The sequence below is a fragment of the Cervus elaphus genome, chromosome 21 (assembly GCF_910594005.1).
Source record: "Cervus elaphus chromosome 21, mCerEla1.1, whole genome shotgun sequence".
NCBI lineage: Eukaryota > Metazoa > Chordata > Mammalia > Artiodactyla > Cervidae > Cervus > Cervus elaphus.
This window is the reverse complement of record NC_057835.1, coordinates 53,675,719-53,703,031: the sequence shown is the minus strand read 5'-3', so window position 1 is coordinate 53,703,031 and position 27,313 is coordinate 53,675,719. Positions and strand designations below refer to the sequence as shown.

General features: G+C 36.2%; 1 protein-coding gene across 1 annotated transcript in view; it reads right to left on the bottom strand.

Moving 5' to 3' along the window:
- Positions 1-27,313, bottom strand: part of CSMD3 (CUB and Sushi multiple domains 3) — a 1,322,573-nt gene that overhangs the window by 642,400 nt on the left and 652,860 nt on the right. The window contains exon 11 of the mRNA XM_043879976.1: positions 12,928-13,049. Coding sequence (XP_043735911.1) covers positions 12,928-13,049 — 122 coding nt within the window. The remainder of the gene's footprint in view (positions 1-12,927; positions 13,050-27,313) is intronic.

The window sequence follows — 27,313 nt, the reverse complement described above, 5'->3', positions numbered from 1 at the left end:
TCCCAGCACCACTTGTTACAGAGATTGTCTTTTTTCCATTGTATATTCTTGCCTCTTTCGTCAAAGATAAGGTGGACACACAGTTTTAATATCACTTGCATATAAATCCTTGTCTTGGGTCTGTACTTTGCAGAAAAGACAGCTGCAGCCTTCAGTAAAGTGACACTTCCCATGCCTAGTTGAGGTCTCAGACCTGGCACTGAAGCTTGGCGCAGGTCCGCAAACTACAACTATTTGGCACAAAGAACTAGTGCTTGCAAGTGGGCAGGCTAAATGAAGTGGCAAAAGGCTAGCTGTCACGATGGAACAGTGACAACATGGAAAAACGTTGTTATGGGTGGAAATCGAGGATGTTTTCTGATGCCTAAAGAGTTCCTGGGGAAGAGCACTGAGTGTGTGTTTTACAGATCTAAACAAAAATCATGGGCTTAAATGTTGTAATGAATATATGAATGAAATATTTAATAATCTTAATTACTTTATCATATTATAAAATGATCCTTCAGCTCTTATTTGAAAAATAAAGGAAAGAAGGAATGACTTGCATGTAAAGGGATATCATCCCCTCCTAGAAAAAGCTGCCCTTTACCTGCATTTAAGTTTGGGACAGATGCCCATGAAAAGGTAAGGGAAGAAACTCTCATCTGTAATGTCACTTAAAAGAAACAAAGTCTGTGTGAGGATAGTATAAAATGCTATAGTGAAAATTTATCAGAACTATATGAAAAAATCATACCTTATAATAGCTATAGAAAAAAAATATACAGGAATAAATATTATTTAATATATTGCAAGTATGAATAGTATTTGGGTTTCCCTGGTGGCTCAGATGGTGAAGAATCCCCCTGCAATGCAGGAGACCTAGGTTCTATCTCTGGGTCAGAAAGATCCCCTGGTGAAGGAAATGGCTACCCATTCCAGTATTCTTGCCTGGAGAATTTCAAGAGGAGCTTGGCAGGCTAAAAGTCCATGGGGGCCATAAAAAGTCAGACATGACTGAGCAACCAACACTTCCATAGATAACATTTATTTATAAAGCAATATAAATATCAACAAAATATTTGCTTTCCATTGTGTACTAATTTTAGACTATGCTGGATTGAAATATCTAATAAATTTTCACATATTTTATATGTATTGTTACCCTAATTAGTGATTTTATTTACACAACAAATGTTAACAGGAACCCACTATGAACTCAGTACTTTTTTTATGTTTAAATATCCTTATGCTAATATATGACTTAAATTTACAATTCCCAACATACAAAGTGCTGTTTGGGCTTATTAATATTAACTTGTGAGAAGCTCCAACATTCCTTTGACATGGTAGGGCAGGAAAGATTATTCCTGCCTTATGGATGAAGAAACTGAAGGTCACTTAGGTTGATTTCATATCTTGGTTTTCATAAATAATGTTATAACGAACATAAGGGTGCACATATGTTTTCAAACTAGTGTTTTATGTTCTTTCGAAAAAATATCCAAAAGTGAAATATCTGGGTCATATGGTAGTTCTCTTAGTTTTTTCAGGAACCTCTACAATGCTTCCCATAGTACCTACATCATTTTACAGTCCTATCAATAGTGTATGAGGGTTCCCTTGTTTCCACATTTTCTTCGACATTTATTATGCCTTGTCTTTTTGATAACAACCATTCTAACAAGTATGCAATAATACTAATATATCATTGTGCTTTTTTTACTTGCATTTCCCTAATAGTTAGTGATGTTAAATATCTTTCCGTGTTCCTATTGATCATTTATATGTGTCCTTTGGAAAAATATACATTCAGATTCTCTGTTCATTTTTCTAATATTATTTTTTATTATTGAGTGGTATGAGCTCTTTATATATTTTGGATATTAACTCCTCATTTGCAAATATTCAGTAAGTTGTCTTTTCATTTTGATAATGTTTTCATTCAGCTGTGTAAAAGTTGTTAGTTTTATTGTGTCACATTTTTTGACTTTTGCTTTTGTTTCCCTTGCATTTGGAGTCAGATCCCTGCCTGCAATGTGGGAGAGCTGGGTCTGATCCCTGGGTTGGAAGGATCTCCTGGAGAAGGGAACAGCTACCCACTTCACTATATTTGCCTGGAGATTTCCATGGACAGAGACGCCTGGCAGGCTACAGTCCATGGGGTCGCAAAGAGTCAGAAACAATTGAGTGACTTTCACACCACAAAAACATGATGAAGACCATCATCAATGAGATTACTGTATACATTTTATTCTAGGAATTTTAAGAGTTCAGCTTATACATTCAAGTCTTTAATTAATTTTGAGTTTGTGTGTGTGTATGTGTGTATGTGTGTATGTGTGAGTGTGTACATTGTGTAAGTTATGGTGGTCTGCTTTCACTCTCTGTATGTCTCTGTCCAAATTTCCCAACACTATTTATTGAAGGGACTGCCCTTTATCCTTTGATCCTTTGTCTTAGATTGAGTGAGTGAGTGAAGCCGCTCAGTCGTGTTTGACTCTTTGTGACCCCATGGACTGTAGCCCACTAGGTTTCTCTGTCCATGGTATTTTCCAGGCAAGAATACTGGACTGGGTTGCCATTTTCTTCTCCCATGTCCTAGATTAGTTGTCGATATAAGTGTGATTTCTTTATGGACTCTCAAATCCAATCCATTGACCTCTGTGTGTGTTTTTTATGCCAGTGTCACGCTGTTTTGATTATTATACATTTGCATTATATTTTGAAATCAGGGAATGTGATACTGCCATACTTCTTTCTCAAGACTGTTTTGGTTATTCTGGGGTCTTCTGCAGTTCTATACAAAGTTTAGAATTAAAGCTGATCCTTCATATGTTTGAACTGTATAGTTTCTTTTGTAAGTGGAGTTTTTTTCAATAAATATGTACTATAGTACTACATTCTGTCTTCTCCCTGATTGATGAGGATAAGAGGCTTGTACAAGCTTCCTGATGGGAGGGACTATCTATGGAGAAAACTGGGTCTTGCTCTAGTGGCAAGGCCATGCTCAGTAAATCTTTAATCCAATTTTCTGCTGATGGGTGGGGCCATGCTCCCTCCCTGTAATTTGGCCTGAGGTGGTCCAGTCCTAGAGTCTGTAGTCTTGATGGTAGGCTATAGGCTCCATGGTAGGAATAATGGAAATATTCTCCAAGAGGACTTATGCCATCATGCTGTACCTTCCAGGACTGCTGCTGCCAATGTCCCTGACTCCACAGCAGGTCACTGTTGACCCACGTCTCCACTCGAGACTTTCAAACACTCATAGGCAAGTCTTGTTTAGTCTCTTTGGGGTCACTGCTTCTTTCTCCTGGGTCCTGGTGTGCATACGGTTTCATTTATGCCCCCACCCCCCACCAACAGTCTCTCTTTCCCTAGTCCTGTAGAAGTTGTGTAAATCAAATCACGCTGACCTTCAAACTCAGATTCCCAGGGGGTTCCCTGAGCTTTTGCTGGATCCACAGGCAGGGAACTCTGTTGTGGGACCTAGAACTTTGAACAGTGAAAGAACTTCTTTGGAATAGTTGTTCTCCAGTTTGCAGGTTGCCCACCTGGCAGCTCTATGGTGGGACTAATAGTGACCTCCTCCAAGGGTACTTATGCCAAAAAGTGTGGCATGTGATCAGATATGCAGATGACTCCACCCTTACAGCAGAAAATGAAGAGGAACTAAAGAGTCTCTTGATGAACATGAAAGAACAGAGTGGAAAAGCTGCCTTAAAACTCAACATTATAAAAGCTAAGATCAAGGTACCTGGTCCCATTACTTCATGACAAACAGATACAGAAACAATAGAAACAGTGACAGCCTTTATTTTCTTGGACTCCAAAATCACTGTAGGTAGTGATTGCAGCCATAAAATTAAAAGACACTTGCTCCTTGGAAGAAAAGCTATGGTAAACCTAGACAGTGTATTAAAAAGCAGAGACATCACTTTGCTGACAAAGGTCCACCTAGTCAAAGCTATGATTTTTCCAGTAGTCACGTATGGATGTGAGAGTTGGACCATAGCAAAGGCTGAGCACTGAAGAATTGATACTTTTGCAATGTGATGCTAGACAAGATTCTTGAGAGTCCCTTAGACAGCAAAGAGATCAAGTCAGTAAATCCTAAAAGAAATCAACCCTGAATATTCACTGAAAGGACTGAAGATGAAGCTGAAGCTCCAATAATTTGGTTACCTGATATGAAGAGCCAACTCTCTGGAAAAGACTCTCATGCTGGGAAAGATCAAGGGCAGGAGGGGAAGGGGCTACATAGGATGAAATGGTTGGATGGCATCATCAACTCAATGGACATGAGTTTGAGCAAACACCAGAAGATAGTGAAAGACAAGGAAGCTGGCCATGCTGCAGTCCATTGGGTCACAAAGAGTTGGACTTTAAAGGGCAGTTGAACAACATAGTACTACAGTTGATTCATCTGCAGATAAGGAACCATGGTACAGAGAGGTCTGACTGTAAAGTTATTTGTAGATTTTCAACTGTGCAGCAGTCAGCACCACTAGTCCCCATAATGCTCATGGGTAAATGCATGTGTTGTAGCTCTGTGAAATATGTCATTGATATTTATAAGCATTGCATTGAATCAGTAGATTTATTTGGGTAGTATGGACAATTTAACAATATTAATTCCTTCAATCCATGGGCATGAAATATTTTTCTGTTGTATCTTTTTCAATTTATTTCATCAGTGTCATATAATTTTCAGTATATAAGTCTTTCTGGACTTCCCAGGTGGCTCAGTGGTAAAGAATATACCTGCCTATGCAGGAGATGCAGGGGACACAGGTTTGATCCCTGAATTGAAAAAAACCCCTGGAGAAGGAAATGGCAACCCACTATAGTATTCTTGCCCGGAAAATCTCATAGATAGAAGAACTTGGTGGGCTACAGTTCATGGGGTCACAAGGAGTTGGACATGACTTAGCAACTGAGCATCACCCCCATCTCCCATAAATGTTTTTACCTCTTCAGCTAAATTTACATCTCTGTATTTTATTTGATGTCATTATAAATGCAATTATTTTCTTAATTTCTCTTTCTGATATCATGTTATTAGTGTATAAATACACAGCATACTTTTATTGATTGATTTTTGTATCCTTTGATTTGCCAATTATTAGTTCCTTTTTTTAAAATCTTTTTTTTTGGGGGGGGAGTCTTTAGGGTTTTCTATTTGCAACATCAAGTCATCTGCAAATAGTGACAGTTTTACTTCTTCCTTTCCAATTAGATGACTTTTATTATTATTTTACTCTTGTCTAGTTGCTGTGGCTAGGATTTCCAGTACTGTGTTGAATAAAAGTGGTAAGGTTGGGCATCTTTGCCTTTTCCTGATTTATGGGAAAAGCTTTCAATTTTTCACTGTTGAATGTGATAAGCTGTGGATTTTTCATATATGCCTTAATTATGTTGAGGTAAGTTCCCTCTATATTCACTTTGTTGAGAGTTTCTATAATAAGTGAATGTCAAATTGTCTAGAGTTTCTTCTGCATCATTGTGATAATCATATGATTTTAATCCTCCAATCTGTTAATGTGATACCTCGTCTTACATGACTCAAAGATGTTGAACCATCCTTGCATCTTTTCAAAAATAAAACTTGATTGTAGTGTATGATCCATTCAAAGTACTGTTGATTTGATTTGCTAATATTTTGCTGAGGATCTTTGAATCTGTTTATCAGTGATATTGGCCCGTAATTTGTGTGTGTGTGGGGGGGGGGGATGGTCCTTGCCCTGGTTTTCATATCAGGGTAATGGTAGCTTTGTGAAATGCATTTAGATATGTTTGCAAGGCTTCCTGCCTCTTCTCTTTATTTATTTATTATGTGTGTGTGTATGTGTGTGTGTGTGAAAATTTAACAAAACTTGGTTATTAAGTCATTTTTGAAAGTTTTGTATTGGTAGAATTCTGTAAAGAAGCCACCTGGTCCTGGGCTTTTTATTTTTTGGGAGATTTCACCCTACTATTTCAATCTCCTTATTAGTAGTTGGTCTATTCAGATTTTTATTTTCTTCATGATTCATTCATAGAAGAATGTGTTTTACTACGAATTTACCTTTTCTTTAGATTGTTGTGTCTGCTGATGCATAGATTTGTTTGTGTAGGTTCCTTCTCAGAACCCCTTTGCCATATCATATAGATTTTTTTAAATGATGTATTTATGTTCTTATTCACCTCGTTTTTTTTTTTTTTTTAAATGACCCATTGGTTATTTGGTAGTATATTGCTTAATCTTCATATTTTTGGCCTCTTTTCCCCCAGTTTTCTCTCATGGTTGATTTATATTTTCTTACCAGTGTGATCAGGTATGATTTCAATCTTCTTGAATGTCCTGAGATTTGTTTTGTGACCTAACATGTGAACTATCTTGGAGAATGTTCCATGTGCACTTGACAAGAATTTCTATTTTGCTGATTTTGGATGGACTGTTCAATATATCTATCAAATTCATTTGATGTAGGGTATTGTTTAGGTCTACTCAGACAGTAAAGAATTTGCCTTCAAAGCAGGAAGCCCAAGTTCAATCCTGTGGTTGGGAAGATACCTTGGAGAAGGGAATGGCAACCCACTCCAGTATTCTTGCCTGGAGAACTCCATGGACAGAGCAGCCTGGTAGGCTAGAGTCCACAGGGTCACAACAAGTTGGACAAAACTGAACAACTAAGACACACACACAGTTTCTTTATTGATTGTCTGCCAGGATGACCTGTATAGTGATGTAACTGGGTTGTTAAAACTCCCTTATTATTATTGTATTGCTTTCAATTTCTCTTTTTAAGTATGCTAATATTTGCTTTATTATTTCAGTGTTATGTTAGGTACATATACATTTATAAATGCTATGTCTTATTGGTAAAATGACTCCATTGTCTTTTATTATAGTCTTTGTTTTAAAATCTATTTTTTTTTCTGAAATAAGTATCATATCAGTTTCATGCCCTCTGAAATTCAATTTCTTTTGTGAAATGTGGATAAAAGAACATGTACTTCAGTGTTACGGGAAGTAACTGAGGTAAATGCATATAGAGTACTTAGTAGAGTTAATAAGTACTTAAAAATATTAACCCATTATTATTAGATACAGAATACACAATTTCCAGAAAGGTGTCTCCTATGTGGACTGCATGTACGATCCTGCTTCAGAGGGGCTGTAGCTGCTCCCAAAGTGTGCAGGTGGGCAAAGCTGGCCGCTAATGGCTGAAGGCCCTGGTCAAAACAGTTGCTGGACACTGGTGGACAGAATCACATCCCAGATGGTTTTGTGATGTTTTGGGGACTTATCTTTCTTATGAAGGATCTTAAGGTCTGGGTGCATGAGGTGAGGCTGAAATCTCTTGCTTCTCAGGGAAATTATCCATACCTTGTGACCTACAAGACTGTGAATTGCTATGGCTAGGATATGCTCTGTTGTTTCGGCTTTTCTTCCCCTTGGTATGGTGCACTGCTGCACTCAGTGCCCCTGACTCTTGCCTCTGCCAGAGAATCCTGGACACACAGGGAAGTTTAGGTCAGTTTCTTGGTTCATAGGACCTTATGAAAGAGGTCACATTATCTTCATTACCTCCACCATAGTTTGCTCTCAGGTAAAACAGGGAGGGAACACAGCCCTGCCCATCAACAGAAAATCGCATTAAAGATTTACTGAGAATAGCCCTGCCCAGCGGAACAAGCCCGGCCCTTCAGAAATGGTGTGAACCTAACAGAAGCAGAAGATATTAAGAAGAGGTGGCAAGAATACACAGAAGAACTGTACAAAGATCTTCACGACCCAGATAATCATGATGGTGTGATCACTCACCTAGAGCCAGACATCCTGGAATGTGAAGTCAAGTGGGCCTTAGAAAGCATCACTATGAACAAAGCTAGTGGATGTGATGGAATTCCAGTTGAGCTATTTCAAATCCTGAAAGATGATGCTGTGAAAGTGCTGCACTCAATATGCCAGCAAAGTTGGAAAACTCAGCTGTGGCCACAGGACTGGAAAAGGTCAGTTTTCATTCATATCCCAAAGAAAGGCAATCCCAAAAAAATGTTCATACAATTGCACTCATCTCACACGCTAGTAAAGTAATGCTTAAAATTTTCCAAGACAGGCTTCAGCAACACGTGAACCGTGAACTTCCAGATGCTCAAGCTAGTTTTTATTTTTTTTTTTTAAATTTAAAATAAAAATTTTATTTTACTGTTATGCTTTGAATGTATAACTTTCCAGACATTTTTCTATATAAACGTAAATATGAACATATGTATTTTCTTTCAAATGGGATCATGCCATGTACAGTGTTTTATAAACTACTTTTGCAAATTAAATGTATGTGGTAAATATACATTTTTTTTTTCTCTGCTTTTTTTTTTTTTATTATTATTTTTTTTTTCCAGTGGGTTTTGTCATACATTGATATGAATCAGCCATGGATTTACATGTATTCCCAATCCCGATCCCCCCTCCCACCTCCCTCTCCACCCGATTCCTCTGGGTCTTCCCAGTGCACCAGGCCGGAGCACTTGTCTCATGCATCCCACCTGGGCTGGTGATCTGTTTCACCATAGATAGTATACATGCTGTTCTTTTGAAATATCCCACCCTCACATTCTCCCACAGCTAGTTTTTAAAAAGTTAGTTTTTAAAAAAAGCTAGTTTTTAAAAAGGCAGAGGAACCAGGGATCAAATGGCCAATGTCCACTGGATCATCAAAAAAGCAAAAAAGTTTCCAGAAAAAATCTATTTCTTCTTTATTGACCATGCCAAAGCTTTTGACTGTGTGGATCAAAATAAAATGTGGAAAATTCTGAAAAAGGTGGGAATACCAGCCCACCTGATATACCTCTTGAGAAATGTGTATGCAGGTCAGGAAGCAACAGTCAGAACTGGACATGGAACAAGAGACTGGTTCCAAATAGGAAAAGGAGTACATCAAGGCTGTATATTGCCACTCTGCTCATTTAACTTATATGCAGAGTACATCATGAGAAATGCTGGGCTGGATGAATCATAAGCTGGAATCAAGATTGGCCAGGAAAAATATCAAAAACCTCAGATATGCAGATGACACCACCCTTATTGCAAAAGTGAAGAACAACTTAAGCGCCTCTTGATGAAAGTGAAAGAGGAGAGTGAAAAAGTTGGCTTAAAGCTCAACATTCAGAACACTAAGATCATGGCATCTGGTCCCATCACTTCATGGCAAATAGATCGGAAAACAGTGGAAACAGTGAGAGACTTTATTTTTGGGGGCTCCAGAATCACTGCCGATGGTGAATGCAGCCATGAAATTAAAAGATGCTTACTGCTTGGAAGAAAAATCATGACCAACCTAGACAGCATATTAAAAAGCAGACATTACTTTGTCAACAAAGGTCCATCTAGTCAAGGCTACAGTTTTTCCAGTAGTCATGTATGGATGTGAGAGTTGGACTATAAAGAAAGCTGAGTGCCAAAGAATTTATGCTTTTGAACTGTGGTGTTGGAGAAGACTCTTGAGAGTCCCTTGGACAACAAGGAGATCCAACCAGTTGATCCTACAGGAAAGCAGTCTTTAATTGGAAGGACTGATGCTGAAACTGAAGCTTCAATACTTTGGCCATCTGATGCAAAGAGTTGACTCACTGGAAAAGACCCTGATGCTGGCAAAGATTGAAGGCAGGAAAAGAAGGGGATAACAGAGTATGAGATGATTGGATCGCATTACTGACTCAACGGAAATGAGTTTGAGCAAGCTTCAGGTGTTGGTGATGGACAGGGAAGCCTGGCATGCTGCAGTCCATGATACACAAAGAGTCAGACACGACTGAATAAATGAACTGAACTGTACTTGGTATGACTGCATCTCTATTTCTCCTACCTGCCCTTTGTTGTTATCCTTTCACCCTTTGTAGTGGAGATTGTTTTCACCCTGTTTTCAGGCTCTCTTCAGAGGAAATTATTCCATACTTAGCTATATATTATATCTGAGGGAAAAGGTGCTTTCCACCATCTTGAATTTCCCCAATGGTTGCTTTTAAATTATCAAACATAAAGAAAAATATGAGCAACTATTTTTGAAGAAAATCATAGATATTGAAGCATTAATATGTTGGTTAATTTGGGTTTAAACGAAGGAAGAGAGCTCTGTGCTTGTGCTTTATGCCAGTAATCGTCTTACCAAGAGTTCAGACATGGCAATCTATGGAAGAAAACCTCCCAATTGTATTTGTCAAAATACACAGTTATAACCTGTTACTGTATCATAAAATTAACTTTGTGAGGTGTGAACAATATTTAAAAATAGATTACAACATGTTATGAAATAAGAAGTGATTTCATACAGTTAGGGGAAATATTTTCTTGCACTGTGTGTGTGTGTGTGTGTGTGTGTGAGTGAGTAAATGTTTAAAAAAATTGTGGGTTATGCTTGAAAATGCTTGAATTTTCATAGGATATCTTACAATGAATGTAAACCAACAGATCAAAAAGAATGTACTCAATCAGCTTTCAATAAAAAGAATAAAGAAAGTAATTATTAATATATCTTCCTTAGAAAATCAATATTTTAAGAGAGGAAAAGAATAGATAAATGTTTGGTAGATTGGTTAAGAAAAACAAGGAGAAATGTCATGACCTCTATGAAAATTCAAGTAAGTCAATAATGAAAACTAATTAAACTTAGCAAATTAGATATCTTATTGAACAGGAGATAATCACCACTTTGTTCTGAAAATTATAGGTAGTTACTATCACACAAAAAGTTCTATCTCAATACAAGATTAATACAGAACATCTGTTCCATACTTCATAATGAATTTGGTTCATGTTATCTTAGTATAAGATACTTATGTCTTAGGGTGAGATATGTCATAGTAAGTAACCCACATGTTATATGGTACATAACACTGACCTTTGCTATCTATGTCATCAGACAAATTATTTAGACCCTTTATTAAATGCAGACATAAAATATATTTTCCTATTAAGGGAATTTTTTAAATTAAATAAATCATGAAATGTACTGTGAATGACACCTGGTATGTTGCTAAATGTTCAGTAAATGTGATTTTATTTTTTAAGTAGTTTTTGATTTTTTTTTCCTCAGAAACCCATAATTTTCTCAGAGAAGGTATTCAATAAATAAAACGTGTTGATTTGAACTGAACTGATGATAAGGGTTGGATGAGTAAAATGACTTCCTTTGTGCAGATGAAGGATTAGATTTAGTGATTTTTTTGTCCAAGTTTACACACATAGTTTAGGGAAGGCTAGGCTTCTGACCTAGTTCTTATGACTCATAAATCAGGGCTCTTCCATGAGGCAAGTCTAATTTACCACTGAGTTAATTTTTAAAACAACTTTGCTACTCTTATGATTATATTTTATGAACACAAAACCCAAAGCTTTCTGGAAAATACCATATTCTGTATCTAATAACTAGTTAACATTTTTTAAATATCTACTAACTCTAAGTACTCTGTATGCATTACCTCATTTACTTCTCATAACACCGAAAAATATGTTCTTATTATCCACATTTCATAGAGAAAGAAACAATTTCAGAGAAGTTAAATAGCTTGATCAAAGTCGTTAGTTGCCAAGTTCTAAATCAGTATTTGAAATACAAATTCGACCCAGTTTTATGGGTTCTATCACCAACCTTTTCTTAATATAACCCAGAAAAGATATTATAAAATCTGAGACAAATTTTGATTCTTCCTATGTAAGTCCTTGCTACATATCCTTAGGAGGAGAAGCAGGATGGTGAGAAAAGGAACAGAAACCTTGCTAATTGTTCCCTGCTTTTTTGTTCATTCAGCATTATAATTTTGTTTGATTTCTGTGTTATATACGTATTTGGATAGATTACTCATTTTAGTCAAATAGACAATACAACCTTTCAGTTCAGTTCAGTTCAGTCGCTCAGTCGTGTCCGACTCTTTGCAACCCCATGAATCGCAGCACGCCAGGCCTCCCTGTCCATCACTAACTCCTGGAGTTTACTCAAACTCATGTCCATCGAGTCGGTGATGCCATCCAGTCATCTCATCCTCTGTCATCCCCATCTCCTCCTGCTCCCAATCCCTCCCAGCATCAGGGTCTTTTCCAACGAGTCAACTCTTCTCATGACGTGGCCAAAGTGTTGGAGTTTCAGCTTCAACATCAGTCCTTCCAATGAACACCCAGGACTGATCTCCTTTAGGATGGACTGGTTGGATCTCCTTGCAGCCCAAGGGACTCTCAAGAGTCTTCTCCAACACCACAGTTCAAAAGCATCAATTTTTCGGTGCTCAGCTTTCTTCACAGTCCAACTCTCACATACTAACCATACAAGACCACTGGAAAAACCATAGCCTTGACTAGACAGACCTTTGTTGGCAAAGTAAAGTCTCGCTTTTTAATATGCTATCTAGGTTGGTTATAACTTTCCTTCCAAGGAGTAAGCGTCTTAATTTCATGGCTGCAATCACCATCTGCTGTGATTTTGGAGCCCAACTTTAGAAATGCCCAAATAATGAATCTTCTATTAGTAGAGCACATTAGTAAACTTTATAATAAAAAATAGCTGTGTGATCTGTGGCAATCCAGAAACATTGAAAGGAAAATCAGGTATGTATAAAAACAGGATATACCTGAATGGTAAAACAAGTAGAAAGATATGAAGTGATAAGTCATTTTTTATGGCATCTTTGAAAAATAAATATACTTATAAACTTCAAAAAACATATCTCTGAAAACATTTATTTATAATTTTAATGTGTTCTGATTTATATGTTAGTTGAGATAAAATTAGAGTATTTAATTGTTTTTCTTATTTCTCATATAAGTGTAGGTTTTATATAATGCATAGGTAGGAAATAGTTCAGAAATCATACTTCAGCTATGAATTTTCTTTACTGCCCTTTCCCTCATGATTTCCTTGCTTTTGTCTTTATGACTATACTTTTGCACCAGAGATGGTTTTCACTTACCTTATTTGCATTCACTGCTGTGATGATCCAGACACATTGTGCATTGCTATCATACTGGAATGGAAAGTTGGGAGACGTAAAGGTTCCACTTGGTCCTTGAAGATTAGAGCCACATGTCTTCACTAAAAGAGAAATCACATTTTAAAAGGTGAGCATGTGCCACATGCAAAATCACAGAATTAAAATATCTTGCAAATAGACTTTAAATTCAAAATTGCACAATAATAACCACATTGAAATATGTATAATGGCATTCTAATGTGACTTATCAAAATGAGAGTGGTTTTTACATCCTGAAGTTCACAAGTCATATTTTAAACATTAATTGAAAAATAGTTATGAATAAAAGTGTGAAGCATGATAAATTGTTCTCTGACTGTAAATAGGTTAATTTAATTAGAGAGAGGTCATATTTATTCAGTATTGTGTTAACAAAATTCTGTAAAGAGGAAGAAGCAAAGCTTTGGATTGATTAAGCAATCTAAATAGTGTTTTCCTTTCTATTTATTAAGTGCACTAGGACTCATAATAACATAATAGCATAAAACTTGTAATTGAGACATCAATATTAAAACTACTTTTTCTGTTCTTAGGACTGTGAATTGGGCCATTCAGACTGCAAAAAAAGTTACACTAAAGTAATTTTAATAAATACCCACAAAACCTGTTTTATAATATTTCTTCTGTTTTCTAACTCTTCTCTCTTCTAGTTAACCAAAGAGTTACTGACCACACTGTATCTGGGGCTTGACTTCCTTCTTGAGTGCCAAAAAAGTTTCTAGGTGGTATTACTTTTGATATGCATTTTTTTGCCTCATTCCATTAAAATCCTGCCTAAGTCATCTTTTTTTTTTCCCCAAATACATCAAATGTAATCCACTGTATTTTTAAATCATGTACAGTTTAACACAGATTTTTCATATGCACATATGACTTTACATATAATCATTTTAAAGTTCATTTAATGGAGGTCCCAAAAATTTTTTTGATGTGTTCATGATCTTCACCTAGTAACTAGTATAGTTAAGATTTCAGCTCAGCCTTATCTTTTTATCATGAAATGTGTGTCTTCCTACTGTGTTAAAAATGTAATTTTTTACTAGGTTTTTTTTTTCCCCTTTAGCTCATATTTTAGCATAAATCTATTTTTGACAACTTTCTGGTGATTCAATGATTATTTTCAGTCTTCTTTTCTTTGTGTATGATTTCTATATTTTAAACAATATAAATGCTATTTTATAAAAAAAATTATATTTTTTCCCTCAACATTAATTACCAATCTTTCCTTTTTTCATTTACTACCTCCCTCCTTTAAGTCTCCCATGCTCACTACTCCATTTTCTTCTCTCCTGTTCAATTTTCATTTTCCAATTTGTGCATTATTAATACTTTGGCTTATTTCAGGCTAGCAAAGTTCTATCAAGGCCTTACAAAATTTTGGATGCCTCACAAAATTTTTTCCCAGATTTATTGAGACATAGTTGACATATAACATTAAGTTTAAGGTGAAAAACATGAAGATTTAATTAACATCTGCATCACCTCACATAATCAGCATTTGTATGTGTGTGTGAATGTTTAGTGAGAATGTTTAAGATCTATTCTCTTAGTAACTTTTGAGCATGTGATACAGCATCAGTAACTACAAATCACCGTATTGTACATTATACTTTCAGAAGTTATTCATCTGATAAACTGGAAATTTTTTTCCCTTTAACCTAGCACCTCCAGATTCACTTTTAAAGAACAGCTATTCTACCATTGAACAATTGCATTCATCTCCCATGCTAGTAGGTAATGCTTAAAATCTTGCATGCTAGGCTTCAGCATTAGACCAACCAAGAACTTCCAGATATCCAAGCTGGGTTTAGAAAATGAGGAACCAGAGATCAAATTGCCAACATTCGCTGGATCACAGAAAAAGCGAGAGAATTCCAGAAAAACATCTACCTCTGTCATTGACTATGCTGAAGACTTTGACTGTGTGGGTCATAACAAACTGTGGAAAGCTCTTAACGAGATGGGAATATCAGACCATCCTACCTGTCTCTGAGAAACCTTAATGTGGGTCAATAAGCAACAGTTAGAACAGTTACAGAACAAATGGTTGGTTCAAGATTGAGAAATCAGTATGACAGGACTTTCTTCTGTCCCCCTGTTTAACCTATATGCTAGTCACATCATGAGAAATACCGGGCTGAATGCATTACAAGTTGGAATTGACTGCAGGGGGAAACAGCAAAACAACCTCAGATATGTCGATGATACCAGTCTAATGGCAGAAAGCAAAGAGGAACTAAAGAGCTTCTTAATGAGGTTTGAAGGAGGAGAGTGAAAGAGCTGGCTTAAAACTAAATCTCAAAAAACTAAGATCATGGCACCCAGCCCCATTACTTCATGGCAAACAGAAGGGGAAAAGGTGAAAGTAGTGACAGATTTCCTCTTCCTGGGATCTAAAATCACTGCGGATGGTGACTGCAGTCATAAAATCAGAAGACTATTGCTTCTTGGCAGGAAAGCTATGACAAACCTAGACAGCATTTTGCAAAGCAGGGACATTACTCTGCTGACCAGGGTCCATATAGTCAAGTCTATGGTTTTTCCAGCGGTCAAGTACAATTATTAGAGCTGGATCATAAAGAAGGCAGAATGCCAAAGGATTGATGCCTTTGAAATGTGGTGCTGGAGAAGACTTCTGAAAGTCCCCTGAACAGCAAGGAGATCAAACCAATCAATCTTAAGGGAAATCAACCCTGACTACTCACTGGAAGGACTGATGCTGAAGCTGAAGCTCCAATATTCTGGTCATCTGATACAAACAGACGACTCATTGGAAAAGTCCCTGATGCTGGGAAAGATTGATGGCAGAAGGAGAGGAAGGTGTCAGAGGATGACATGGCTGGAAAGCATCACCGATGCAATGGACATGAACTTGGGGCAAACTTCAGGAGATGGTGAGGGACAGGGAGGCCTGGCATGCTGCATTCCACGGGGTCACAAAGAGTCAGACGTGACTGGGTGACTGAACAACAACATTCTACCCTCTGGTTCTGTGAGCTTATCATTTTTAGATTCTACATTGAGATCATTATACTGCAACTTCCTTTAAGTCTTCCATGTTCACTAGCCTATGTTTTCCTTCACACCACCCCCCCCCCTTTTTCTTTAAACTATTGGAGCATAGTTGCTTTACAATGTCATGCTGGCATCTGCTGTACAGCGAAGTGAATCAGTTGTCCATATATATACCCCACTTTTTAGACTTCCTTCCAGTTTAGACCACCACAGAGCATTGAGTAGAGTTCCCTGTGCTACACAATAGGTTCTCATTAGTTATCTGCTTTATACATAGTAGGGTACAAATGTCAATCCCAATCTCCCAATTCAAATCCCATACCCAATTCAGACCAATTCATAACCCTCTAAAGTTAAAACAAAATATGGATGCTCACAATCTATGGCAGCACTCAACATTATCTCAGAAGCTCTAGGTAATGCAATAGAGTTGGAAAAATTTTGGAAAGCATTACAAAATTTAAAGAAACAAAAAGTAATGTTTTTTAATCAAATATGCTATCTGCCTCCTTAAGCTCAAGAAAGTTAATAATGTATCTACAATTTATACTATTTTATATTGTAGTCACATAAGCTGCCTTTGAAGAAGAAATGCATGTGAAAATGTAAAGTTCTCTTTTATAACAGTAACAGTTGGCAATTCAAATTGAAAGATCAAATTCACACAAGCAACAAAGTGAACATGCAATTTTTAAAAACATCTTTGGCAAGAAAGGTACAAGTCTTCCATAAGAAGAATCATAAAAAATTGCAGAAGGAAATGAAATAAAATCTGTATAAGTACCAAGACAGGTTTTGTTCTATGTAAGAACCCATATAAGTGGAAAGATAGATTGCATTCTGGATGGAAAGGCTTTTTGTCACAAAAATGTTAACATCCTGATTTTAGGGAGTTAAAAATGAATTGATACAAATTAGCTAATTTTTATATATTCTATATATCTATGATTATCTTAATTCAGTGTTTTTGACAGTTATTTTACAATATTCTCTATGTTTTATTCATGTCACCTATGTTTTTAAAAAGGTAGACAAGAGTGGTTAATTTATCATTTTATAATTTTGTTTTGGAAGTGAAACGAGCTTATACATATGGAGACATTGTGAGCTACTGTAAAGAGGATTATGCTGTTTCAAAAAAATTATATAAGTATAGTAGGAGAAACCAAAAAAATTCAGCCCTAGCTTCTCTATCAGTATACTGTAGTTCTATTCTTCCCTCAGGTCAAGCACATACAGTTAACTATGCTTGGAAAAACACCTCTGAAAAAGGTTAAATACAATGAAATATGATTTGGTTCAACTGTAACCTTCAGGCATTTAAATTTGTGCTAGATATAATGTTTCAACTACTTGAGCAAGACAAGCAAAATTTTTATTTTCTGGTTGAGTAAGAAAGATTCAATCCACAGGTTAAATATTGTTTTTGCACGCAATATACCAACTGGGTCCTGTCTATAACTGCCCCTGAGTCTACCAAACCCTGAAGTATCTCTTTCAGTCTCTCTTCCAGAATCTTTTTTTATTTTTCTTTTTGTAATATTGAGGGACTTTGTTGATCTTGTTCCAATATATTCTCAGGATTTGAATATCTCATAAAGTTCCTTCCACTCACTTCCTTGCAATTCCTACAGCACACTGAGGATGTTTGCACTTTAAGACTTTAGTACTTGTATTTCTCACTTTGTATAGGTTTCTCCTCAAACAGTTCTTAATAGTCTGTTCTATCTGAATAATCTAAATAAACTTAGATTTTTAACCTTCATATACAATTGTATACAGATATCCATATTTATGAAAAGTATATACACATACAAATGTGTTCAGACACACACATATATACCATTGTTTACTGTCTTTTTTCCTTATTAGAATGATAATTTCATGAGAGCAAGGACTCATTTTGTTCACCATGGTGTCTCCAGAGCCTAGAACAGCATGTGGTACATAGTAGATATTCATTAAATATAAGAATGAATGAATGAACCCATGACTAAAATAATGACAGTAACAACAAATATTTGATTTTGTTTCTGACTGGTATCTCCCCACTACTCCCCACCCCATCTGGCCTTTGGATATAGTGGCAATTTAAGCTATCACCCTTTTGTAGATTTTCTCTTCCACAAATGATTCACTAACAGCTCTGTGAACAAGTAAGTTCTACTGTCTCCTGCTCTGGGCTTCCCTGGTAGCTCAGATGGTAAAGAGTCTGCCTGCAATGCAGGAGACCTGGGTTCAATCCCTGGGTTGGAAAGAGTCCCTGGAGGAGGGCATGGCAACCCACTCCAGTATACCTGCCTGGAGAATCTCCATGGACAGAGAAGCCTGGCAGGCAATAGTCCATGGGGTTGCAAAGAGTTGGACACAACTGAGCAACTAAGCATAGTCTCCTGCTCTAAGGCTGTCCCTTAGGTATGTTGGAAGATTGCTGCTGCTGCTAAGTCGCTTCAGTTGTGTCCAACTCTGTGCGACCCCGTAGACGGCGGCCCACCAGGCTCCCCTGTCCCTGGGATTCTCCAGGCAAGAACACTGGAGTGGGTTTCCATTTCCTTCTCCAATGCATGAAAGTGAAAAATGAAAAGTGAAGTCGTTCAGTCATGTCTGACTCTTAGGGACCCCGTGGACTGCAGCCTACCAGGCTCCTCCATCCCATCCTGGGATTTTCCAGGCAAGAGTACTGGAGTGGGGTGCCATTGCCTTCTCCGTGGAAGACTACTAGCAAGTAGTAATTCTTTATTATGAAGGGTATGATAGCCTGTGTCTTTAACAGAATCATTAGGATGAAGTCCAAGTAGCTTTGTAATCTGTGTACCTTCACTATCCCTGCCTCTTCTACTTCGTGTTCATACTTAAGCAAATCCAAACCATCTGAATCCCATTATTTCACTTAGACAGTAAACTTAGACAGTTAAACTGTATCGCCCACACTCTCTGACAGGCATACAATGACTTTACAGTCATATTATGCAGTTATCTCTGTGCTCTTAATGGCTTCTCCCAAGAGGTGCAAAGAGGTTAGTAGAGCCTGGAAGTCATATTGTTGTCCAATCTCAGTGATATAGCCTTATGTCATTAAAATGATTTGATGGCCTATAAAACATGGAAAATTATGTTTTTTTTAGTAAAAACTCAATGTGAATTCAGGTGTATTTGTAATATTTCTCTTTTATTTCACCTGCAGGTTAATATTGTGATCTTACCCTAGCAAAAGTATTTCCACTTATATCTTTCAATATTTACAGTGATCTCTTTGCTCATTATCCAGGGATGTGACACATAGCATTAGATTATTTTTGAGAATAATCTGACATTGGCCATGAAATAAACTATATTTTTTATGCTACACAAGAGGTGGTAGACAAAGCAGGTGATATTAATTCTAACTTTGTAGAGTTTCTATCACTTCTAGAAATTCTAACTTGTAATTTGGAAAACTGGATGTTTTAATAAGGTATGATGCTGAATGCATATAACAATGAATAAGCACAAATAGCCCAAACTTTGTGAGTTTCATCAAGATAGAATGGCTTAGACTATGTGAGATGTACCAACAAAAAACTTACTTTTTTAGGGTTTCTGATGGGGCCCTGTGAGGTATGATGATAAATATTGCTAGGAGAAAAACCTAAAATGACTAAAACTTAAAGTGTTTGGTATTCAATGATGGACAACTTGTGGTATTCAGTGAGAACTGAACATGGAGAGACTTGTGGTTACTTCTCCACATGAAAGGGAACACTCCCTGATCTCACAGAGGTAAACTATGGTAAATGTTATTCATAATTTCCTTCTAATCTGTCAAAATACCACCAGTAGCAACTTAACTCTCTTTTTACTATCTATGCTTTGCAACAAAGCATTGCAATAGAAGCATTGATAGCTTCTATTTTTATCATGAGATTTAATTAAAGCATAAAGTAGGGTTTTTATTATATTGATTTGAATTATTTATTTTCTCTCCAAAAAAACTATCTCCTGGGACTGAGTAAGACCCAGGAGAGGAAAAAGAAAGTGGGGATAGTACCTCACTGAACAATAATTTTATAAATTTAAATTTATTTTGGATTTCACGGTAGTGAAGTAGGCAAATGATATACTATAAATAAGAAGTATTTGATGTTGGGTGCTTGAGAGAATCAGACTTATTATAGCTTTAGAAACTTTAGTAAGAATCTAGCACTTAAATTTTTATATGTCCATGATATAAACTGATATTTAGCTTATATTATAAGCTGATAGCAACTGACACAATATAAAATAGCATAATATATTGCAATAAATGATAATATAATATATAATGCAATATATTAATGTCACAATGCAAAATTAATATTTTTATTATTTACTAATCAAATACATTCCAGATCTAGAAACACATATGATGGAACAGTTGAGAACTTTTGTCCAGAGAATGTAATCATCAGATTATTCACTGAAAATAAAAGAGAATTTTCAAATTTAATGTATTTCTTCTGATAAATTCTACATACTAATTTTAGATGCTATATTTTTAACTAATTTGTGACAGCTGAATGCTGTATGCTATTTATTCAGAAAATTCACATATTCCAAAAACATTAAATGAGTGCATATTCTGCTTGATACAGTGCCAGAGACTGAAAGTGGCAAGATAAAAATGAGAGCCAAGGTCTCTGCCCTCATAGAGTTTATAGTCTAGAAGAGAAGAGAAATATTAAACTAGGGGATAAAATTGGATTTATAAGATACTATGGGCATAATAGACCAGGAAGGGTTATAGAAGTAGATAACAGATCAGGAAAGATTACTAGGAAGTAACAAAGAACAATAACTGTTTTATTTATATGTTTTGTGCCCCCTCCCATCTAGTAATTTGGCATTATTTCTCCAATGGCTTTTAAAAAACTTATAAAGAACAAACATAAGGTATTCAAAAAGGTACTTGTTTCTATGTAACACTTTTTGATACATTATCTATAAGAGATGGTTGAATGGAAATGCTTCACGGATAATTTAAGGAAAAAAACAATCAACCCATGTTGGCAGATATATATGTTTTAAATATAAAGCAACCTACTGATAAAATTGCCAACATCTGCTGGATCATCGAAAAAGCAAGAGAATTCCAGAAAAACATCTATTTCTGCTTTATTGACTACGCCAAAGCCTTTGACTGTGTGGATCACTATAAACTGTGGAAAATTCTGAAAGAGATAGGAATACCAGACCACCTGACTTGCCTCTTAAGAAACTTGTATGCAGGTCAGGAAGCAACAGTTAGAACTGGACATGGAACAACAGACTGGTTCCAAATCGGGAAAGGAGTATGTCAAGGCTGTATATTGTCACCCTGCTTATTTAACTTATATGCGGAGTACATCATGAGAAACGCTGGGCTGGATGAAGCACAAGCTGGAATCAAGATTGCCGGGAGAAATATCAATAACCTCAGATATGCAGATGACACCACCTTTATGGAAGAAAGTGAAGAAATAAAGAGTCTCTTGATGACAGTGAAAGAGGAGAGTGAAAAAGTTGGCTTAAAGCTCAACATTCAGAAAACTAAGATCATGGCCTCCGGTCCCATCACTTCATGGCAAATAGATGGGCAAACAGTGGAAACAGTGGCTGACCTTATTTTTCTGGGCTCCAAAATCACTGCAGATGGTGACTGCAGCCATGAAATTAAAAGATGCTTACTCCTTGGAAGGAAAGTTATGACCAACCTAGACAGCATATTAAAAAGCAGAGACATTACTTTGTCAACAAAGGTCCGTCTAGTCAAGGCTATGGTTTTTCTAGTGGTCATGTATGAATGACAGAGTTGGACTATAAAGAAAGCTGAGCACAGAAGAATTGATGCTTTTGAACTGAGAGTCCCTTGGACTGCAAGGAGATCCAACTAGTCCATCCCAAAGGAGATCAGTCCTGGGTCTTCATTAGAAGGACTGATGTTGAAGCTGAAACTCAAACACTTTGGCCACCTGATGCGAAGAGCTGACTCATTTGAAAAGATCCTGATGCTGAGAAAGATTGAAGGCAGGAGGAGAAGGGGACGACAGAGGATGAGATGGCTGGATGGCATCACTGACTCAATGGACATGGGTTTGTGTGGGTTCCACTCCTGGGGTTGGTGATGGACAGGGAGCCCTGGTGTGCTGTGGTTTATGGGGTTGCAAAGAGTCAGACAAGACTGAGCCACTGAACTGAAATTAACTGATAACAAATGACTTTGAGAAGAAGCAAATGGGTCAAGAAATTCAGAAATTTCTAAGTTGGAAGTTATAGGAAGTACAAAAGATACATGAGTTCAAACAAAATAAATACTTTGAAAGGTATGAAAATTATTTTATAAATTAAAAATTAAAATGAAGGACTTCATAGACTAGGAAATAAAATGTTCTGAAAATGAAAAAATTTGAAGAATTAATTTGTAACTGAGATAAGAAAAGATTTGCTATAAAAAATGAACAAAGCTTGGTAGAAATTTATTATCAAAGTTGACAAAGGAAAATAGGACAAATGAGAATACCACTAGAACTAGTGTCTGTTCTCTTGAATTGAAGTGAAGTGAAGTGAAGTCGCTCTGTCGTGTCCGACTCTTTGTGACCCCACGGACTGTAGCCTACCAAGGTCCTCTGTCCATGGGATTTTTCAGGCAAGAGTAACTGGAGTGGGTTGCCATTTCCTTCTCCAGGGGATCTTCCCCGACCCAGGGATCAAACCTGGGTCTCCCGCATTGTAGGCAGACGCTTTATCTTCTGAGCTACCAGGGAGGTCCCAACAGACATAAATAGGAATTGTGAAGTTTTCACACAGATAATAAACAGCATTAAATAAGGTACAGATATTTGAGTTAAGTATCAGAATTTTAGTCTCTCTGCATCATATTTGGCATAGTTCTTGAAGGACAATGTTCAACTACACTTTATCTTTCTCTTGCATTCTTTCTTCCTGGGAAGGGAACTCTGGAAAGCTTCACATGAAGTTATTTTTATTATGAACTGAAATCCTACATTAGCATTTCCTTTATAACAATCTAAACCCAAAAATGTAGATTTAAGCAATGCCTTGAAATATGGTTATAATACTTTGAATATTTCAGAATCTCATTTTGTTCTTATTTTATTTGTTTAGTAACTATTTAATATAGTATACAATTTCATTACCTGAAAAATATAGAACTATTAAACTAATATCTGTAGTGAACTTCAAAATAAATGAGTATAGAAACAGTTCTCTGAATCAATTAGAATTCTCATATAGTTTACTGTTAGTCATGAAACACACAACTCATACATACACACATGCATCTGAAAGCGAATGATAAAACCTATTTTAAACCAGTGCCTGGAACTGAATAAGTAGTACTTATCCCTGAGTAAGTAGTTCAGTAACATTTAATTGGACATCCTAGTCTCTATGTCTTCATGAGATGCTGATAAAATATCAGAAGTAGAGTAACAATTAGGACTAATCTTCAAACAGATCTGAGTGTCATCTGCATAAGAATGAAAGTCTAATACATGTCTTCACTGAAAGGAAGCATATAAATATGGAATAATACTGAAATGAACTCAGAGCAGGGAACTGAAAAACAGAGGAGATGCTATGAAAGGGACAGAATTAAAATTAGCAAGAGGCAGACTGCATAGGATCAGACAAATTTCATTAAAACTCAGCAAATGCAATTTCTATTAAAAAGGATAAACAAACACACAAATTTTCAAGACATAAAAGTAAGGTGTTTTTTTTTTTCTTTCCTAGTTCTTGGACGTTAGTAATTTAATCTAGTCATGAAGGTCATATTTACATATGATACGGCTCCCCTTTGTGCTTTGTTTCCCTGCAACATCCCACTGGTACTAGGATGAGAGCACGCATGGGATCAAGTCAGTGATTTTGATATGTGATCTATGTGAATTAATGTTTCATTATGCTTTATGATTAAAATAAAAGAAAATCCAATGTAAACTAGGTTTATCAATAAGAAGGACAGATTAGGTGGTAGGATAGGATGAGATAAATTATCATGTACAATATACATAGAGACCATAGTATTCTTAAGGCTAGCCAGTGGAGGAAGGGGGTGGAAGAGAAATGGGAAGTCAGAAGAAAAGAAAGGAATAAGAAAGAGTATGAGATAAAGAACATTACAGCATACTAACACATATATATGGAATTTAGAAAGGTGATAACGATAACCCTATATGCAAAACAGAAAAAGAGACACAGAAATACAGAACAGACTTTTGAACTTTGTGGGAGAATGTGAGGGTGGGATATTTCAAAAGAACAGCATGTATACTATCTATGGTGAAACAGATCACCAGCCCAGGTGGGATGCATGAGACAAGTGCTCCGGCCTGGTGCACTGGGAAGACCCAGAGGAATCGGGTGGAGAGGGAGGTGGGAGGGGGGATCGGGATTGGGAATACATGTAAATCCATGGCTGATTCATATCAATGTATGACAAAACCCACTGGAAAAAAAAATAAAATAAATAAAAAAAAAAAAGAAAGAGTATGATGTGAGTAGGAAGACAGTGTGCGGTGAAGAAGTCAGAGTTAAAAAAGCACTTAAGCAACTGGTAGGGCAGAGAATTTAACAGGTGAGTATGTAATACTCAATTTCAAGCTGTTTGCCTACTTTTCATGTAGACAGCCCTCCATTTCAAATTATCCAGAAGATTAATTGAGCAAGTTATCACCAAGTTGTCTATCACCTATATATGCAAAACCTGTTCTTATTTGCTTGTTTAGATAAAATTAGGGGCAATGTCTATCTGAATTTATATAGAATGTAAGTAATTCAGAAAATCAGAAACTTTAAGACAGAATTAACCATTTGACAGTAAGTATCCAGTTACTGTCAAGAAATTCACTGAAATCTCAGAGAAGACTTTAGACCTCCTTTATTTTTTTTAATTTTTATTTTACATCAGAGTATCATAGATTAACAATGCTTTATCAGTTTCAAGTATACAGCAAAGTGATTCAGTTATATATTACAAGTATCTACTATTTTTCAAATTCTTTTCCCACTAAAGTTATTATAAAATATTAAGCAGAGTTCCCTGTGTTATACAGTAGGTCCTTGTTGGCTATCTATTGTAAATATAGTACTTTGTGTGTGTCAACCCAAAATTTCCAATATATCCCTCTCCCATCCTTCCCCTGGTAACAATAAATCCATTCCCTAAGTTTTTTAGTCTGTTTCTGTTTCATAAATGAGTTCATTTGTACTTTTTTTTAGAATCAGCATATAAGCAGTAAATGATATTTGCCTTTCCCTGTTTTACTCAGCATGATAATCTCCAGGTCCAACCATGTTGCTGCAAATGGCATTATTTCATTATTTTTAATGGCTGAGTAATATTCTATTGTGCGTATGGACTACATTTTCTTTATCCTTTCATCTGTTGATGGACATGTAGATTGCTTCCACGTCTTGGCAATTGTAAGCAATGCTGTGATAAACACTGGGGTACATGTATCCTTTTAAACCATACTTTTCTCCAGATATATGCCCAGGATTGGGATTGCTATGCCATATGGAAACTCTATTTTCAGTTTTTTAAGGAACATCCATTCTATTCTCCATAGTGACTGCAATAATTTACATTCCCACCAACAATGTAGGAGAGTTCCCTTTTCTTTACATCTTCTCCAGCATTTACTGTTTGAAGACATTTTGATGATGGCCATTCTGACTGGTGTGAGGTCACATCTCATAGTTTTTATTTGCATTTCTCTCATCATTGGCAACATTGAGCATCTTTTCATGTGCCTCTTGGCCATTTGTATGTCTGGTCAAGAGAACTGTTTAGACCTCCTTTAAAAAAAGAGATTAGACTATCTGCTATACACTAAAAAAGGCAAGAAACTTCAGTTGATGATTTGTAATTTTAAAATGCACCATCCTCTAAGTTACTTCCATAGCTTTTCATATCCTATTTTTATCTGAACTATTATTTTTTAGCTCATCCTACTAAAATTCATTCTTACATATCCTTATTTGTACTAGAGGATTTATACTCTTTTTGTTTGTTTGTTTGTTTTTTAGTTTACCTACAAATAATTATGTTCCTCTATGTCAGCAACTATTTCTTTTATCTCTGAGTGACATGAAGTTGGCTTAGTATATAACACAAATAAATTCTCAGAAAACATTTAAGAAACTTAATTGATGAATAAAATAAATAAAAGCAAAATATACTAAATAAAAGTAAAATATAAGTAAATAAAAGTAAAATATACCTAGGTACAAGAAATAAAAAGGCCAATGTTTATAACTTAAACGTTTCAATTAAAATGCAAGAAAAAGAGTCAGTTCATCCTGGACAATTCTTCAACCTAGTGAAAGGTCAAATGAATACTCGATGATAATTTATTATAATTTATTTAAAAAGGATATTTATTCAATACCAAACATTGACTTAGAATGTTTCCATGCAAAAGTGAATAAGATCCTTTCTTTATTGGATTTGAAGTCCTAAGAAGGAGTTAGATACAAACTGGTTATTTTAACTATGTATTATGAGTGATAAATAAAGGTAAGCAAGTATTTTGGGAGCATAAAGTAGACATTTTTGCAACCTGGGAATTTAGAGAAGGTATCCCTGAGATAATGTCAGAGCTCAATCTTGAAAGGTTAAGACACATGAACTCAGATCAGAAATTCAGGATGGGCTTCCAGGCAGAGGGAAAAGGGAACACTAAATAACATATTGTTTAAAAGAAAACTATGCAGATAACAGAACATCTAAGATTGTTTGTAGCTGGATTCTTTAGATAGAGACAAAGAAGTACATGCCTATTCAAGGAGGGCCATAGATGACAGCCTATTGCAGTTGTTGGATCATTCATTTTTGGTCAAAATTAAGGGGATATTTGGTGATGTAAAAGAACGTTTTACTTAACTGTGCCTATATTTTTAAGTTGATCAGTTCAAATGCCAAATGCAGAATGGACTTAAGAAAGTAAAACTAGATGCCCAGACACAGAATGAAAAGTCAAGTCATGTACTTTTCCCCCATCAGATCAATTTAGCTCAGTCGTTCAGTCGTGTCCGACTCTTTGCGACCCCATAGTCTGTAGCACGCCAGGCCTCCCTGTACATCACCAACTCCTGGAGCTTACTCAAACTCATGTCCATTGAGTCAGTGATGTCATCCAACCATCTCATCCTCTGTTGTTCCTTTCTCCTCTCGCCTTCAATCTTTCCCAGCATCAGGGCCTTTTCAAATGAATCAGTTCTTCGCGTGAGGTGGCCAAAGTATTGGAGTTTCAGCTTCAGCATCAGCCTTTCCAATGAATATCCAAGACTG